The sequence below is a fragment of the Diceros bicornis genome, chromosome 27, assembly GCF_020826845.1.
Source record: "Diceros bicornis minor isolate mBicDic1 chromosome 27, mDicBic1.mat.cur, whole genome shotgun sequence".
Classification (NCBI taxonomy): Eukaryota; Metazoa; Chordata; class Mammalia; order Perissodactyla; family Rhinocerotidae; genus Diceros; species Diceros bicornis.
The window spans coordinates 32,991,657-33,008,784 of NC_080766.1; the positions used below are offsets into that span (position 1 = coordinate 32,991,657).

The window sequence follows — 17,128 nt, forward strand, 5'->3', positions numbered from 1 at the left end:
TGAAGGGACTGTCTGATACGTTATAGACTATTTTGCAGCACCCCTGGCCTCTACCTTCTAGATGCCAGAAGCACCAACCCCCCACCCATGTGGTGACAATATAAAATGTCAGACACTGCCAGTTGTCCCCTGGAGTGGGCAAAACCATCCCTGGTTGAGAACCACAGCTCCCAGGGAATCAGAAGCATCCATTTGTGCAGACATACTCGCTCCAGCCAGGATGCTGGAAGAAGAGTTCTTGTAGAACTGCCCTCTCACTGACCAGCAAAACAGCAATGCAGTAGTTTTCCACTAGTTTAGAAATACCACAGGGACAAGTGAAGCCGAGAGGGGAAGAGCCATCAAACTATGCAAGCCTTCATACCTCCTGTGGCCGTCTGGAGTCTGAAGCAAGCTGGGCAAACGGGCCATGAGAACACTGACGTCCTTGGTTCTTGCAAAGGGGACCAGCTGGGCCAGGATCTCCTGATGCAGCCCAGACTCTGGGGGCCCGTCGGCACTGAGAAGCCTGGTCTGCAGCTGCCTCCACAGGGCCTTCCTCAAGACAGGAATGACAGCAGAGGACACTGGGCAGAGACAAAAAGAAGAGGGAGTCACAGACCATGGTGGGCGGGAGCCGGCGCGTACCAGCTCACAAGAGCCAAAGGCTGTGTTAGGAATCTCGTCACACTGGGTGATGTCACACTGGTAGCTTGAAATTGGCCACAGCAGGAGTACTGACACCACGGAAACTGGCAAATGCTACAAATCAGTTTCTCCCAAGAGCCAGCTGTTAAGCATCTAGCAGCTCACGGCTGGTCGCCTCTCCTCAGTCAACCCTCTGACAGGGATTCTGAAGCCCAGTGGGCCCTGGGTGTAACCCACAGCTCGAAGCTCCTGATGAGATGGTGAGCACCAAAGTTCTGAACTCAAGTGGGATTCATTCCTCAAGGGCGTGGGGACAGGAGAGGGACATAAGGAAAGGCGCCTCCAGAACCAGGGACTGGAAGGCTCCCTCCTGAAGGGGCTCCCTTACTTTTTAAAAATATCTGTCGTTGCTGATATGAAGCTATGCGACACAGAGCCAAAGTAGTGAGAGAAAAATCATTGATACATATAACAAATAAGAATTAAAATTAACTTGAGGTGATCAAAAAGTGCCTCAGGATATCACCTCACGCCCATTAGAATGGCTATAATCACCAAGACAAAAAACAACAAATGTTGGAGAGGATGTGGAGAAACAGGAACCCTCATACACAGCTGGTGGGAATGCAAACTGATGCAGCCTCTATGGAAAACGGTATGGAGATTCCTCAAAGAATTAAAATAGAGGTGCCCTATGATCCAGCCATCCCACTACTGGGAATCTATCCAACGAACCTGAAATCAACAATCCAAAGAGGCTTATGCACCCCTATGTTCATTGCAGCATTATTCACTACAGACAAGAAGTGGAAGCAACCCAAGTGTCCCTCGACTGACGATTGGATTAAGAAAATGTGGTATATATATACAATGGAATACTACTCAGCCATAAAAAAAGACAAAATCGTCCCATTTGCAACAACATGGATGGGCCTGGAGGGTATTATGTTAAGTGAAGTAAGCCAGAAAGAGAAAGACAAACACTGTATGATCTCACTCATATGTGGAATATAAACCAACACATGGACAGAGAAAATTGTATTGTGGTTACCAGGGGCGGTGGGGGTGGGCACAAGAGGTGAAGGGAGACATGTATATGGTGATGGACAAACAAAAATGTACAACCCAAAATTTCACAATGTTATAAACTATTAAAATATCAATTAAAAAAAAAAAAGTGCCTCAAATCTGAAACCCGATGAGTGGAGAAAGAAGAGAGAGCTGGGCCCAAGCTGTCTCAACTCAGCATCACTCACCAACATTTCCTGATGGTTGGGAAGGTGGCACAGGACAAGGGACGATTACTCCAAATGACCCCCCCAACCTAACAAGCCCCAGGCCTGGTGCTCATCCTTCCTCGGCCCAAGTGGCCCCAGTTAGGACCACCCCTTGCCCCAGCTTCATGCGGGTAACTCGGAGTTGACGGGAGCACGGGGGCGACACCTCACGCCACGAGGTCAAGAGACTGGAGGGAGGGGGGCTGAGGGAGAATTTCTCCTCTTTCTCAATCTTCACAGCTGGGTCAGATGCTGCAGGAGAAACGGCACCAAACCACACCCCAGAACACGCAGTTCCACCTCCTTAGCCCCTCCAACTTAAAATTCCCAGCTGCCCAAAGCCGCCCTTTCCCATACCTCCTGCGGGGCGTGTGAAGTGTCCCTGAGTCCTGCACTGGAGGTACACGTGGACGAGGGGGAGGAAGTCGTCGAGGCCCTCTCGCAGACAGAGCCCCGTGCCGGCCTGCCCACACCACAGCTCGAACCGCAGCAGGTGGGTACAGCTCTGCTGGAGGAGCAGGGTGGCGATGCTGAGGGTCGCCTGCGTCCGCCGGGCCAGGCAGTAGTCGAGCAGGTCGGCCCCGACCACAGGGGCCAGCACGGGCTCTCTCTGCAAAGTGTGGAGGAACACAGTGTCCAGCTCGTCTACAGCCAGCGTGGGGAGCAAAGCCCCCAGGCCTTTGACATACTCGGAGGCCCAAAGGAGGTCGCTGCTCTGCAGCTGATCCTGGGGGCTGCTGGTCAACAGCTGGACCAGGGTCTTGCCGAGACTGTTCAAGTGCCTCTCCTTCCTGGGGGACTTCGTGGGTCGCTGGGTCACCAGGTGGGCCTCAGGCAGGCTCAGCAGGGCCAAGGTGATCTCACGGAGCTGGGCGCCCTCCATGTACGGATGTAGCCCCTGCAGGGCCTCGAGCTGCGGGAGGCTCTTTGTTGATGACGTGGCCGGGCCCGCCCTCCTGTTTCGTAGCTCCTTCAACACGCTCTGGGTGACAGCCTCTGAGTACCTGGCCAGGAGGCCCAGCTGCCCAATGCTCCGGAGGATCGGGGCGCTCACCATCAGCAGCTGCAGGACCCCTGCACTGAGGTGGGCCGCCAGGAGCTTCACGAGGACGGGGCTGAGGGTGTGCGGAGGCAGGGCCTGCTGCTCCAGGGCCAGGTACCAGCCCTCCAGCGTGGGATGTCTGAGGATGGCCAAGAGCACCTCCTCCAGCGTCTGAAATACAGCAACAAGGCAGACCTCACACACGGCCCCGGGCCAGCAGGGAGGGGGCAGCTGCTGCCGTCTAAGTATTCGCTGTTGCGAGTGGGGCAGAGAGCAGCTGTCCTAAGCCACTCCATCCTCAAGTTTGAGTTTTGATGCCCCTCTCAGGGGTGCCCATAGCACCCTAACCCAAGCCCAGTCAAAGCTGTTATCCAATTGTGGTGAATCTCCTCCTGGTACGACCGTGAGGGCTGGACTGTGACCTGGCCGGTGTCCCACCCAGACCGGTAAGTATCTGGTGAATTTAGCCTGAATGAATTTACTGTGCAGCAAAACTGCTCTCCAGCCACTCGGTGCAAAGGACGGGACATGCAGAAACGTCAAAATGTGATTAAGATCAATCATCTACTGGTTTCCCCTTAGCAGCCCTGCCCTCCTAAATAAATCACGTTGAGGAACGTGGGTATCAACTGATAATTGGGGCAGGGCGATCAGAGCTTAGAAAAGATCACATGTCTGGGAAGGTGGACTGGGATTAAACTCCTGTGAAAGTCCACAATCCAGGACTGAAGGCAATCAGTCCTCACTTTCAGAAGAAGAGTGGGCCTCAAGTGACCCCCTAAAAAACCAGCTCTGACCCAGAGACTGAGTTTAAACTACTGAGCAGAAAGCAGCAGAGCGCTCTTTGCTGGATTAGAGAATAATTTGATTCAATCATTCTAAGTAGCTCTGCAGAACATGATTCTCTAGCCAACAAAGTTACAGCAAATCCCCGGGGACAGGAATAAACTTTCTTTCCTTATTTGCTCTTCAGGGAAGGAGAGAGGAGCCTATCACACTTTCCAACGGAGCCCTGCCAAACAAAAACAGAAAAGCACCAGGCCACGTTAGGATTGCTTTGCCGTCGACTGGCTACCAGGTGGCCCTGCAGCAACAGACACCTCCCAGAAAGTCCACTTGGAGATCAAAGGAAGGAAGCCGTCCATTAGATTGTGAAATGAGGAACCTGTTTGCTTCCTGAACCCAGTAAAACAGGTCAAATGGCAAACTTGAGAAAGATTCGCCCTGGCCCCAATTAAACAGCCTGCTTCACAAGACTAACAACACAAGAGACGGCTGGTTCTTCTCAGAGCAGTAAATTCACTGTGTATATTTACTGTGAAGGGCCTCACCCCCTGCTTTTATCCAACACAGACTGCAGCTATTTATAAGGAAAATATTCACGTTGAGTTCTCAAGATGCTCACATCACACAGTGAAGGGAAAACCGCTTACGGGAAGGCAGGTGTGAGAGACAATCGAACCCAATCTTATCTGATTATCTTATCAAATAAGGTGGGTAGAGGGGTTATGGAGGGTTTTTAGTGTCTCCTCTAGTTTTCTGCATTTCCCTACCTCCCTGCAATGAACACGTATTTGTTTTTAATCAGAAGTGGAGGGAAAGCCAGTGTCTGTGACTTTACAGGAAAAGGACAACAAGAGGGAGACCCATGGAAGAGGGTGGCGGTACCTTGTCATTGGCCAGCTCCAGCGAGGCCATGGACTCCATGTCCAAAAAGAGGTCGGATTCGGCCTGCGCGGCCTCGCATTTCCGCTGGTTCTGGGCATCCAGCTGCTCACAGTGGACGACCAGGCGCCTGAGGAGATCCAGGAGGAGCTGCAGGAGGGGAGGCCCCGAGCTTCTGCCCAGCTGTGAGGATGAGAGGCACACGACCCTCAGACCAGGGAAGGGCTGCCAGTCACCGAAACAGTGACTGCCATGTCCCTCTGCAACCAGAAGGTGAGATGTTACCAGAAACAAAAATCGAGAAGGGAGGCAGGCTCGAATGGCAATTCCTTTACACGCAGTATTTGTAAAACGCCAATAACCACAGCCATTTCTCAATAAGACACGTGTCCTCCTAACTGTTGATGAAATACACAGGTTTATTTTGACCAAAATAAGGGGAGAAGGTCCACCTCAAAGTATAAACTGAAAATCAGTAAACATCAGGGACAGAAAGCTCAACAACGAACTCCTGAACTAAAACTCAGGAGAGAAAGGGGACGCCTGGCCGTGCTGTGCCGCTGGCCCAGGCTGTGGGAAGGCCCCACCCTGACTAACAGCTGCCCCAGCGACACGGTCCGGCTGCACTTGACTCTGTCTGCAGCTGTGGAGGGATCTGCTGGGTTTGCAACTAAGGCCTGGAGAGGATGGGAGCTTAGCCCGCCTCTGTGCTTCTGCTCCAGGGCAAGGGGCAGCCGGACATGGAGGAGTGCTAACGAGCCATCTAGGCCTCCAGTTGCGGGCCTGTCCTGTGGCCCTGGGTGTGTCAGGTTACTACCCTCCCTACGTGTGGAAAAGGTCGACAACACGACCCCAGGACTCTAGCGATACTGTCACTCAGTTTGGACCCGACTCGGAGAAGGCCACATTCTCTGGAGGTGGAGACTGGGGAGCATGTGGAGGTTGCAGGGACGGGCAGGAGCAGTGCTGACCTGGCTGAAGTTCTCCACGGTGCTCCTGAGGTAGAGCAGTAGGTGTTTCACTGAACGCAGGACCTGGTGCAGCGGGAGGCAGGGGATGGCAGCCCGCAGCTGCTCCTGAACAAGCTCGTCCAGGAGCGCGCCCTTGCTCTCATAGGCCGTCTGCAGCAGGGCAGCGAAGGAGGAAACTGAAGGACCCTGGGGGGCAAGGCTGCCCGATGGCTGCAGTGGCTTGGGAGACGGCAGCAGCCCGGAGAAGAGAGACACGTCAGCACAGAGGAAAAGGTGCACAGTCTGCTAGAACAGGTACGGGGCGACATTCATAACAAGGGGACATTTCACAATAATCACGTACTAATACTAAAAAACAGTGACCACATGGCATTTTATGTAATTAAGTCCCGAAATTATCAGTCACACACATCTTCCTAGAGTGTGTTAACTCGAAGGCACTGAATCGGGGAGGGAGTTACACAGCTTGGAGGACAGACACTGTAGTCAGGGGCTGCATGTGACAGAGATGTGGCTTTTATGCACAGGCGTCACTGATTAATCCCCGGAAACTGGGAAATTACCGCCGGTAAAGGAGCCGGTGCTGTGAGCTGCGTGCCTTCAGAAGGCCCTCCCCTGGAGCCTCCGTTAGAATACCATCTTGTTGGGAGGAGATGACAATGGACAGAACGAGGATCAATTTCTGGAGTCCTTCTGTCTCACACCGAAGTTGCTCATTTCTTCTGGCACAATTCCCAAACTGCCTTCTTGATTTACCCCACGTGGCTTTTATTTTCATAACTTCAAACACTCCCCATCCTAAGACCAATACAACGAGGCCGTGTGTACCCTGAAACTCAGCGGGTCTCAAAGTGGGGTCCCGGGACCAGCAGCAGCATCACCAGAAACTTCTTAGAAATGCAAATTCCTGGGCCCCATGCAGACCAGTGGCATCAGACCCTCTGGGGGTGGGGCCCAGAAACCTATCTAAATGAGCCTCCAGGGAATTCTGATGTCCCCTCGGGGTGGGAACTACTGCTGTGACCTATTCAACCGAAAGCGGACACTTACACTTGAGCATCATGAGGTGAGGCACTGAACTAACAGCTCACACAAGCTGCTGTGTGGCTATAACCGACTCTGAACCACGGCTATTACACAGAGGAAGGTGGCAGGAGTCGTGAAGGGCGTGGACTCTAGCGTGGACTCTGATACGCAATTGCCTGGGCCAAATCTTGACTCCACCACTGACTGACTGGTGGGGGGGGAGAAAAAAAACCCAACCACTCTGTGTCTCAGTTTCCCCATGCATATAATGAGGATAGTAAGTCTTGACCTACTTCTCTGAGTTGTCGTGAGGATTAAATGGCTTAAAATACACATAGCACACCTGGTATGAAGCCCTGACAGACAGACATGCAATCAACATAAGCTCCTGTTACCAATATCAGAAGACAAGGAGATCCTAAGCTGCCTGTTTTTTCAAGTGCAGCTAAAATTCAATAAATACACAAAAATGCACACCACAGAGTTAATTTCTTGCTCCACCAAGCATTCGTAAATACTCTGCAGTGGAGCCAGAACTGCAGCACCCCATTACAAGAATGTAGCCCCCGGTGAAAGAAAATCCTTCCTTTCTTTTTTTTTACTTTCCCAGCCTGAGCAGAATGGAGGACCAAGTCTGACCACTGAGCACGAGAAGTCTAGGGGCACGCTGAGGTCCACAGAAGAAGGCTACAGGACAAGCGTGCACAGATCACTCAATGAGGAAACCAGAAAAGGCAACCTCCGGCCTCAAAGCCGAAATGTGATGAGCCAATTATGCAGCCAGCGGGAAATTCAATTCTGCTGCATCACTGAGCCCTTTGTGTCTCAGGCACATCAGCTGAGCAGCAGGGACCCTTCTTAGCTTCCTCTCCTCTGCAGGGGAAATTAGGACGTTAAGAAATTTCACCCTGTAAGCCATACGGCTGTAACGCTACACAGCTGTGGTACTGCCAACCGTGGCCCATGGAAGAAACCTCTGGGGGTTTCTAGGAAAGGCCTGGGTTCCACAGGAGCAGGGATGGCCGCAGCTCACCACCGCCTCACGGGCTGACTCCGGGATCCAGAGGCTGTAGTATCTGTTGAACCAGGACAGCTGATGACAGCAAGGTGGGACTGGAGGCTCCAACTTGTCATAAGCCTGCAGCAGAAGACACAGAGCCAGAGGGTCTCTCTGGGTGTGGAGGAGGTCCGTCAGCACCCCTGTCAGGTACGCCACGATGCTTTCTCCTAAGGAATGAGATCCGGGTGGGGAGAGGCTTGCTGCGATCCACCATTAACACCAGCTCCCACACATATTCAAGACCCAGAAAAACTAATAACAACTCCATGAGGGGTCACAAAACCACACTGGATGGCAGATGCTACTACCGCAGACCGCACCAGAATTTGTTTTATTAAACATACAGCACACAGTCAGACTTCAGGTCCTGAGGCCCAGAAGTGGAGACCCAGGCACAGAAGAGATGAGGCAAAGCCACCTGGGACAAGGACTTGTTTGGTGCTCCCCAACCCATTTCCTCTTCCTTGGCACACAAGCCTCCCTTGTGGTTAGGCTGGGACCATACGACTGGGTTAGCCACTTCCAGGCCCAACCAAAACACCCCTGCTAGACTGTCCACTCTGTCTTCCTCTTCCACAGTGACCATGGAAGCCATATGTTGAGATGGCCCAGCTCAAGACGGGAGCAGCCTGGATCCCTGAGCTACTTCCTGGACAACAGCCAGCCAGGAAAGCAACCTGACCTGTACTGGACTATGACAAGGTCACGAAAGAGAACTTTACTCATTAAACCTCTGACACATTGAGGCTTATTTGTTACTGCAGCCCTGAGCAATGCTGACTAATTACACCATTGTGATCTGGGAGCACTTCCTTGGGTCTAAGTTGTCTCGATACCCAGCAAGTATGAAGGACTCACACCTTAGCATCAAGACATCAACAATAAACTGAAGAGAAAACATCAGTGTTACAGCAGGTATCTGTGCAGCCATGCATATGCATTATTTCAGACTCCTCCCTCAGATGACCGATTTTCCAACAGCCTAGCCAGCCTCCAGATTCCTATCCCTGCATGCTCAGCTCCAATGGCTGTGTGGCCTCACTCCGGTAGGTCTGAACTCTGATGCTTTGGGTTTTCAGCAACTGTTTCCAGAGCCCCTGGAATCCCACCTCCTACCCCACAGAGACCCGCTTGCCTGATGCACCCAGAACATGCTGACAACACACAGGTACCTCCTTCACTTTCTGCCCCGAGAAGCAACTTGTTCCTGGCTTCTAGGGCTGCAGGGACCACAGCACTGAACGGGAATGTGAGCAGGATCATGTCTTCATTCAGTAAGAATCCAATCTCCTCATCCAAGCCTTCGCTGCCCTCCACCAGGACATCCACCATGTCGAGAACATCTGAGACAGAAAGCAGGGAATCACGCCGAGGCCAGAGCTACCGAAGGATTCTATTGCAAAGAACCCCACAGGGAGGGAGAGAGAAACGAGGGCATATTTGCAAAAAGAGAAAAAAGTAAAAGCTAAACTTCTCTTGGGGGGAAATGCTTAATATAGAGTTTGATTCTACACGGATGAGGTCATTGCCTATAAAGCCTCAAGACCTTTGCCAGGCAAAATGCAGGCTATCCAGCTCAGGTGATAATAGGCTGAAGTTTCCTCAGGCGACACTGAGAAACCCAGAAACTAACCTGGACACAAGGCAAACAAAACAAAACCTGAGAAGCGAAAGAGTGTAAGCGTGAAAGCAGAGGCGAGGGGCGGCGTCTGGATTCACATCCTGACTTCGCTACGTACTAGCTGTGTGAGGTCGGGCAGACTGCATCGCCTTTCTGTGCCTCAGCTGCCCCACCAGTGTATAAAGTGAGGATAACAACACCCCCGCTTAGGGTTGCTTATGAGGGTACATGAGTTAAGATTTGTAAAGAGCTTAAATCAGCACCTGGCATAAACAATGCACAAATAAAAACAACGCAGCAAAAAAACTCAATACACATTTCCCATTACATGAACAAATTAGGTGATTTTCATTCCACGGTAGGCTGAGCTTCGACGCAGAGAAATGGGACGTCAGCACTGTGCATGAGGCTTTAACACAACTCTGCTCTTCTGGCTCCAATACGCCACTGTGGCTCCATCTTCAGAAGCCCAAGCAGGCAGGAGGGAGGGGCACCTACCGTCGATGTGGGAGACGGGGATGCTGACTTCGTCGGCGTCCTGCTTCGTCACGGTGGCCTGCAGCGTGCTGGCTTCCTGGACAAAGTCAGATGCTCTGTCTGTGTACGAATAGGGATTCGCCACCAACGTCAATAAAACCTGGGCATTAAGGAGTCAAGTGGAAAACATTTAAGATGGTCACAAACGAAGGAAAAAAATGCCACTGGTAAGAGAAAGAGAAAAGCTGAAACGTTATCAGGCCTTAATAAGAACAATAATCTTCCTGCAAAGTTTTTTTTTTTAACTTTTTATCGTGGAATTTTAAACAAACTTCTCCTTTTGGTTTAAACCATTGCTTTTAATGTCGCTCTTAGTATACCACTATTCCCTCGGGCAAGAACAAATTCCCAAAAGGAAATTAAACAGCACAGAGTAATATATTCCCATTTTACAGATTCTAAAACTGAGTAGACTCTGATGTCTCAGCAAGAATTAAGAAGTAAGCCAAGAAGAGAGGCCTTTGGCATACTGGTGCATCAAAAATGCCCTAATTACACCAAGTCTCACTCGGTACAATTATCCCCAGCATGCTCCTTCACACAAGAAGTACGTGCTTACACGTTCCAGAAACTGAATCACAGTCTCTCTCTTCTCCTCCACGGTGCTGTCCAGGTGCTCCAGCCACAGCTCCAGCTCCCTCCAGGTGTGCTCGAACACGCCCGTGTCCCGCAGGATCTGTCAGGAAGCAGACACCAGCGGAAGAGTCGGGGCGGACCCTGCGCTCGGCGGGAGCAGCAGTGGTTTGTGCTCCAGCATGACATGGAGAGCCAAGGGGCACAAAGTGGATCAATTCCATCCACAGTTTACTCTAAAAACTACTCTTTCAAAACAACACTCCCATTGTTGAGGGAAACAAGGAAAAGGGATCATCCTGGGCCCTGTCGAAGAGAACAGACAAGAATAATACCTTGTCTTGCTAGTTCTTACTCCTTTTCTTCAACTTCTAAAAAATAAAAAGGGGAAAAAATCCAGCTGCGACATAGCAGTCTGATTTTCCACCTGGTTTTTCACAAAGACCCAGGTAAACACGCACAACTCGACCCCTCACAGCTACTCAATCCTCCACCTATATGAAATTCTCCAAGACGATGAACCACTCACGTCACACCATCTCAGTGTGGCCCTCAAGACGCAGGCCTAGGGCTGGAAGTGCCCCCCGTTTCTAAGAGAACAGCATTTGTTATGAGGCAGGGCTTGAGCTGAGGTGGGGAGTAAATGACATCACCAATGGCCTGACGACAGAGACTTGGGATCTGAGCAACAGAGTGCACCAGAGGCCAATCCTCTGCCAACGCCACCTGGCTGCAGTTGGTGATTGTGACATCTGGCTGGGGTCAAGCTCACACCTGCACGACCTGTCAGGAAACGGCAACGTGCAGAGGTCAAGACCTAGACGTTCCCGTCCTTCAGGCGGCTTGGGTGAGAAGCTTAAAGGGCAGCAAGATTATTAGTACTTTGAAGAAAGGTAAAACCTTTGCACCCTCAAAATGGTGAACGTGATTTCTGTAGCAGCCCCAAGATGCCTGCTGCACAGCAGAAACAAGGAACTCGATTTCCGAAGGCTACAGCAAGACATGACGTAACCCTGAAAACGAGCACCAAGTATAAGAAAAAAGAGAAGCTGGGGCCGGCCCCGCGGCTTAGTGGTTAAGTGCGCACGCTCTGCTACTGGCGGCCCGGGTTCGGATCCCTGGCGCACACCGACGCACTGCTTCTCCGGCCATGCTGAGGCCGCGTCCCAGACACGGCAACTAGAAGCATGTGCAACTATGCCATACAACTATCTACTGGGGCTTTGGGGGAAAAAAAGGAGGAGGATTGGCAATAGATGTTAGCTCAGAGCCGGTCTTCCTCAGCGCAAAAAAAAAAAGGAGGATTAGCATGGATGTTAGGTCAGGGCTGATCTTCCTCACACACACACACACACACACAAAAAAAAGAAAGAAGCAAAGCAGACAAACTCCTCATTCCCTTCACTGACTTTGAGGACACCTGTGCTACAGCTGATTGCCGAGGTCCAAAGGCTGACGCCCTGGAGAAGGCCCAATCCGGAGCTGAGGGAAAAGACATAGCCCATTCAACAGTTCCCCAGAGGGCCAGAAATCTTAATTTACTGAACCTACAATGTTGAGGGCATGACCTACTACTTTATCACACATAACCTCCTCCGCAATCCTACAGTTTTATTATTCCCATTCTCCATGGGCAAACTGAGTTTAGAGGGTTAAGTAACTTGTCCAATGCCACCCAGGATGTGGCAGAACCAGAACTCAAATCTAGGAACAGGACTTCAAAGTGCATGCTCTCTCACTTTGCCATGCTGCCTCTCAGGAATGCAGCCAAGTTTAAGACATGATAAACTAAAACTGCCGTTAAGACCTTCTACTTTTAAATTACAATAGTCCTAATGCATCCTTAATTCAACAATTGTATATACAGTATAGACTGTGCAAAATGCCTCTGAGAAGTAGGAGCTGGTGGAAGATGCTTACCTTCATGATGAGAAGTTTGGTTGATGACTTGAGCTGTAAATGGCTACTGGTCACAAACATTTTCATCAGTAAATAAAACACGGATCGTTCTCCTCCAATAATTTCTGCATCTGGGCCTTCCTGGAGTTTGAACAACAGAACATGACAAACATAACAGAAGCCACTGTCTGCTGAGCAAACAGGGCCTGCAGGCCCAATATGCTGCCTGCCAGGCCTTTCATCTCATCCCATGTTAACAACTCGGCAGGACTGCTGGGAGTTGATACACGAGGAAGCTCAGAAGTTAGGGAACTCACCCAAATGCCCAAACAGCAGGTGTAGTAAAACAGACTAACAACAGTAAGCATGGTGGTCCTCTTCATGTGCTGGCACCCTTCACAGTTCTTTACGTACACTGACTCACTCTCTTCTCCCAACGGTCCTGGGTGGGGATGACTGTCACCCCCATTTCACGTATGTGGACACTGAGGCATGAGAAGGTAACTGGCTGTTTAATGGCCGAGCTGGGAATCAAGCCCAGGTAGGCCTGGTGCAGACGCGGCACTGCCTGGTGGGTGGTGGGGGAGACTCATCAAAGGTTGCACTTCTGCATTTCAGCAGGATGCTGGTGTTAATATAATCGATGCCTTATACATAATTTAGCCTCTTACAAAAGCTTTTGGGCTTTGAACACACGTGTCAGAGAGGTACACAGAGCTCCAGATCCCCAGCCCAAACTCCACCGAGTCTGTGCCTCACTGGAGCCCTCGGCAATGAGGACCACCCTGAACACGTGAAACGCTGGCATCCACAGAGCCCAACAGATGTATTTTATGAGCAGCAGGTGGGGCATGGAATATAAATTAATATTTTAAAACCAGTTCTCTCAAAGTAGGAGGCTCTGTTCACTTGCCAACTAAATCATCCAGAGCCCTTTCACCCAGTTCAGCTGGGGCGAAAACCAAACAACGTCCCCAGCTTGTCATCTCTCAGGGGCTGGTGGCAGTGACCTCACGGCGGGGTGTGAAGATTGAGAGTGGGGTTCTGGGCAGCACTGCCTGGGTCCATTCCCGGACACTCCACATACAGTGGGGACCCTGTAGAAGTTTCCTAACCACCCTGTGCTCCGGCTGCCTTGTCTTTAAATGGTGGTAACTGAGCTGACACGCAGAGGCCTCGTGTCAGGCCTGGCAAAGAGGAAGTTCTCAAATCCTCAACCACAATGCAGGTGAACCCTACAGAGAGGACTTGGGAAAAAAATATATAGATCCCAGTGCCACAGCATTCTTACACCTTTCTGGAAATATCCCGTAAATGTGCCAACATACACTTCCATGCTTGGTTCCATGTAGGATCTTAAATGAGATCTAAGTCATTAAAAAAAGTCACCTGAGCTAATGAGAAATTCTCTTAGCCAATGCTTAATTTTGCCTGGTCATGTTCCTGTCTTTGGATAGAAGTGACTCAGCACCCTGTGTTTAAATACACAAGTAAATATCTGTTTCATCTTGAGTTCCCTTTATGATTTAACATCATGTAGTCCAGAAAGTCCTGGAAGACATTATTAAAAAAAGAAAAAAATGCCAGCAATTTTTACTGATTTTTCCACCAGCCTCAACCTTCTCCTGGCTTGGTATCTATTCTGATCTCTGTCTTCAATTCTTCCGGAATGAGGACAAAGGAGAAGGAATGTATTTTATTTTCCAAAAGGTTTTAAAATGACAAGCAAAATGTAAAATAGTCAAGATAAAAAATACTAAGAACTCTCAGTACTCTAATTGCTATTATTAGCAATAATACATTTTCAGTAACGACACATTAGGCACCTTATTTTGCAAAAGCAAAGAGAGTCACAGGCCTCCTGGTTCGTGAATCAGGACCTGGCCTCTGCTCTAGACGTGTCTCTCTAAAAGGAGAACTGCTAACATCCTCCTTCGTGTCCTCAAGCCTAGCAGGGTCTGGATCTAGTTACAAATTCTCAGGCCAGAAAGCCAACAGGCCCAGCAAGTCAGCTCATGACAAAGGCTCTCCGCTTCCTACCTGTGCCTTGAGCCACAGAAACTTGCTGGCGGGCAGTTCCAGCGCCACCTTCAGAATGTGGTGCTGCAGAATGGGAGGCACCTCCTCTCGAAGGCCCTGCTCTGAGATGACGCCTGTGGGCGGAAAAGAGGAAAACAGACAAGAAGTCATGCGAGGAGGGTGCCCAGCAACTGCCGCCCCTGGCCGGAAGAAAAAATAAGGAACTCCGCATCTGGAAGTAAAAAGGAAGGATTCCGTCCCCGGGTCCTGTGCTCAGCCTCATCAGGCTGTGCTCACTCCCTCTGCCCAGACGCACCTCACCCGACACATCCTCCCCTCCCGAGGTCTATTCAAACCCTTCAACAAAAGCCCAAACTCCACTTGCCCAAAGAAGCCCTTGCCTGCCACTAGGCCCCCACCGACCTCTTCCTGCAGCTTTAAGCGCTGTGTCCCATGCTGCCCTCCAGGCACAGACTCTGGGTAACGTTAATCCCTTACATGGGCCACAGGCCACGCTTCCCAGACGGCAAGTATTTGTGAGCAGACTGGCCACCCGGCCCTGAGACTGGGTCCTCATCCTCTGGCCTGATTTCTGGGTTTCTCCTCTGCTTGGGAAGGATACAGTACTATATACTAAATGGACACATTCTAGTGAATTTCATAGTCTCACAGCAAGGACAACCTTTCATCTTCAAACAATTAAAAAGTTAATTTCGGGGGCTGGCCCAGCCGTGTAGCGGTTAAGTGCGCACGCTCCGCTTCGGCGGCCCGGGGTTCGCAGGTTCGGATCCCAGGCACGGACCAATGCACCACTTGTCAAGACATGCTGTGGCGGCATCCCATATAAAGTAGAGGAAGATGGGCACGGATGTTAGCCCAGGGCCAATCTTCCTCAGCGAAAAAGAGGAGGATTGGCATCGGATGTTAGCTCAGGGTTGATCTTCCTCAGAAAAAAAATAAAAATAAAAAAAATAAGATAAAATAAAATGTTAAAAAAAAGTTAATTACAGCTTTTGAATAGGATTATTTCAAGAGCTTATGAATTTCAAGAATGCTATTTCTGCAAGTCTTCTTCCATAGGCCCAATTATAAAGTCAATTTTATTAGACAAATTTTTCCATCAAGGGAACTTGACCAGACAAGCAGAATGTTACTTTTACAAGATACAGTTTGAACCTGACTCACTGGGTCCAGAGGTATCTCTGCATCAATGGGACATCCCTTCTCAGGAGCTCTCATTTTTGCACTGCTGCTCCTTTGAAAACAGGCTTTAGAGTTCCCATCACAATATCTGATTTGTCGGTCATCTATGGCCGGCAACTCAGGCTGGCTGGCTTCTCTCTTCTCCTCTCTTGCTGCTGCTAAGTGTTCATCTGATAGTTACTTAAGGAAGACCAGCTATTTAAAAAATATTGGTCCAAATAAAAGTAACCAGGCTGGTGGATCACGCATGCCGACTAAATTGCCCACCAGCCTTCCTGGTTACACTTTAATCCGTGCTCCCTTCATCCTCGCTGGCAGAAACAGTAGAGGGGCGTCTGCAGTCCCTGGAGATGTACCTTTCAGGAGCTTGCTGAAGTCAAAGTTGTACTGCATGACCACATGCGGGACCACCTTCTGGTAGAGGCATATGACCTGGAGCAGGACGGCTTTCAAAAGGATGGTCTCTGCATCATCTGAACCAAAACAAAACGGCTTGAATTAGGAAACACACATGTTCTTTGTCCTCAATCGGCAACAGATAAGTAGTTGAGCCACCCGTGACCCAGTGCCATCAACCACAAGCTGAACAGTGAGGCTGCAGACAGACCCCTGAGACATTGGATTTCAGGAGTCGACATGGTAAAAAGTCCAGACTGTTCAAACAGCCTGGGTTTAAATCCCCATTTTACTGCTGTGACCTTCAACAGGTTAAAGCCACCCTGTCTCTCTGTGCTTTAGTGTCCTCATCTGAACAACGGGGACACACAGCAGTGCCCAGCCTCATAAGGCCGCTGTAAGGATTAAACAGAATATAGATATAAGACACAAAGCCCACTGCCTGGCCAATAACAAGGTCTGAGTCAATGTAACTTATTACGAGGAGGGGCCTACGTAGCCCACCTCCATCTGCAGAGCAAGAGAGGTCCCCCCACTGAAAGGCCAGAGCACACGGTACCCATTGTTCTAGTCTTTAGAGAGACACAGTGCTTGCATAGAGCTTGGGTGCATTTCTAATAGATGTTAGAATTCAATCTACGATTCTATTCTCCTCTCTGAGCAAAAAGGACACAGGATTCATTCATAGCCAGAGAGGCCTTCAAAGCGCTCTAGACAGGAGCCGTCCCCGGCTGCCGGTCAGTGCTGTCTGCAAACAGCAGGGGCCCCACGGAGCCCTCACCGCACTGGGGAGCCACGCAGGCAGCAGGAGTCTTGTCGCCCCTTTTCTTTCCTCTCTCCTCATCCTGTTTCATGTCTTGCTTTCTAAGTGACTGCCAGACCCACACTATGGTGTTCAGGTCTGGTAAAATCTAAAAGGAAAAACAAAGAAACAAAAAAATCAGTCACAGGAAAAAAAGAAGAGAGACAAATGAACTGAACCTACTAACAAGGAGAAGCAAAACCCGAGGGGAGGTGCAAGCACATGGGAGTGTACGTGAGTGTGAACGTGAGTGTGTAAGAAAGAGCCGGGGCAGCAGGATGAGAACAGTCCCACATCTTTTTATGAGCTCTGTTTGTGGGTTAATTCCTAGAACTGTACATAATAAGGATTTGGTGAAAAAAACAAGTGCTGATAATTAAAACAAGCCCCTTAAGACTCCTTCACCTGAG

The 17,128-nt window shown here is 50.1% G+C and overlaps 1 protein-coding gene across 3 annotated transcripts in view; it reads right to left on the reverse strand.

Annotated features, from left to right (window-relative positions):
• The window catches only part of URB1 (URB1 ribosome biogenesis homolog), a 76,534-nt gene that overhangs the window by 36,744 nt on the left and 22,662 nt on the right, over window positions 1–17,128 (reverse strand). For all 3 annotated transcript variants that reach the window (XM_058523014.1, XM_058523013.1, XM_058523012.1), the window contains exons 12-23: window positions 16,698–16,827; window positions 15,877–15,993; window positions 14,339–14,451; window positions 12,320–12,439; window positions 10,386–10,502; window positions 9,788–9,926; window positions 8,841–9,011; window positions 7,642–7,835; window positions 5,583–5,801; window positions 4,615–4,794; window positions 2,262–3,117; window positions 365–566 (exon numbers count right to left, since the gene is read on the reverse strand). In XM_058523014.1, coding sequence (XP_058378997.1) covers window positions 365–566; window positions 2,262–3,117; window positions 4,615–4,794; window positions 5,583–5,801; window positions 7,642–7,835; window positions 8,841–9,011; window positions 9,788–9,926; window positions 10,386–10,502; window positions 12,320–12,439; window positions 14,339–14,451; window positions 15,877–15,993; window positions 16,698–16,827 — 2,558 coding nt within the window. The remainder of the gene's footprint in view (window positions 1–364; window positions 567–2,261; window positions 3,118–4,614; window positions 4,795–5,582; window positions 5,802–7,641; window positions 7,836–8,840; window positions 9,012–9,787; window positions 9,927–10,385; window positions 10,503–12,319; window positions 12,440–14,338; window positions 14,452–15,876; window positions 15,994–16,697; window positions 16,828–17,128) is intronic.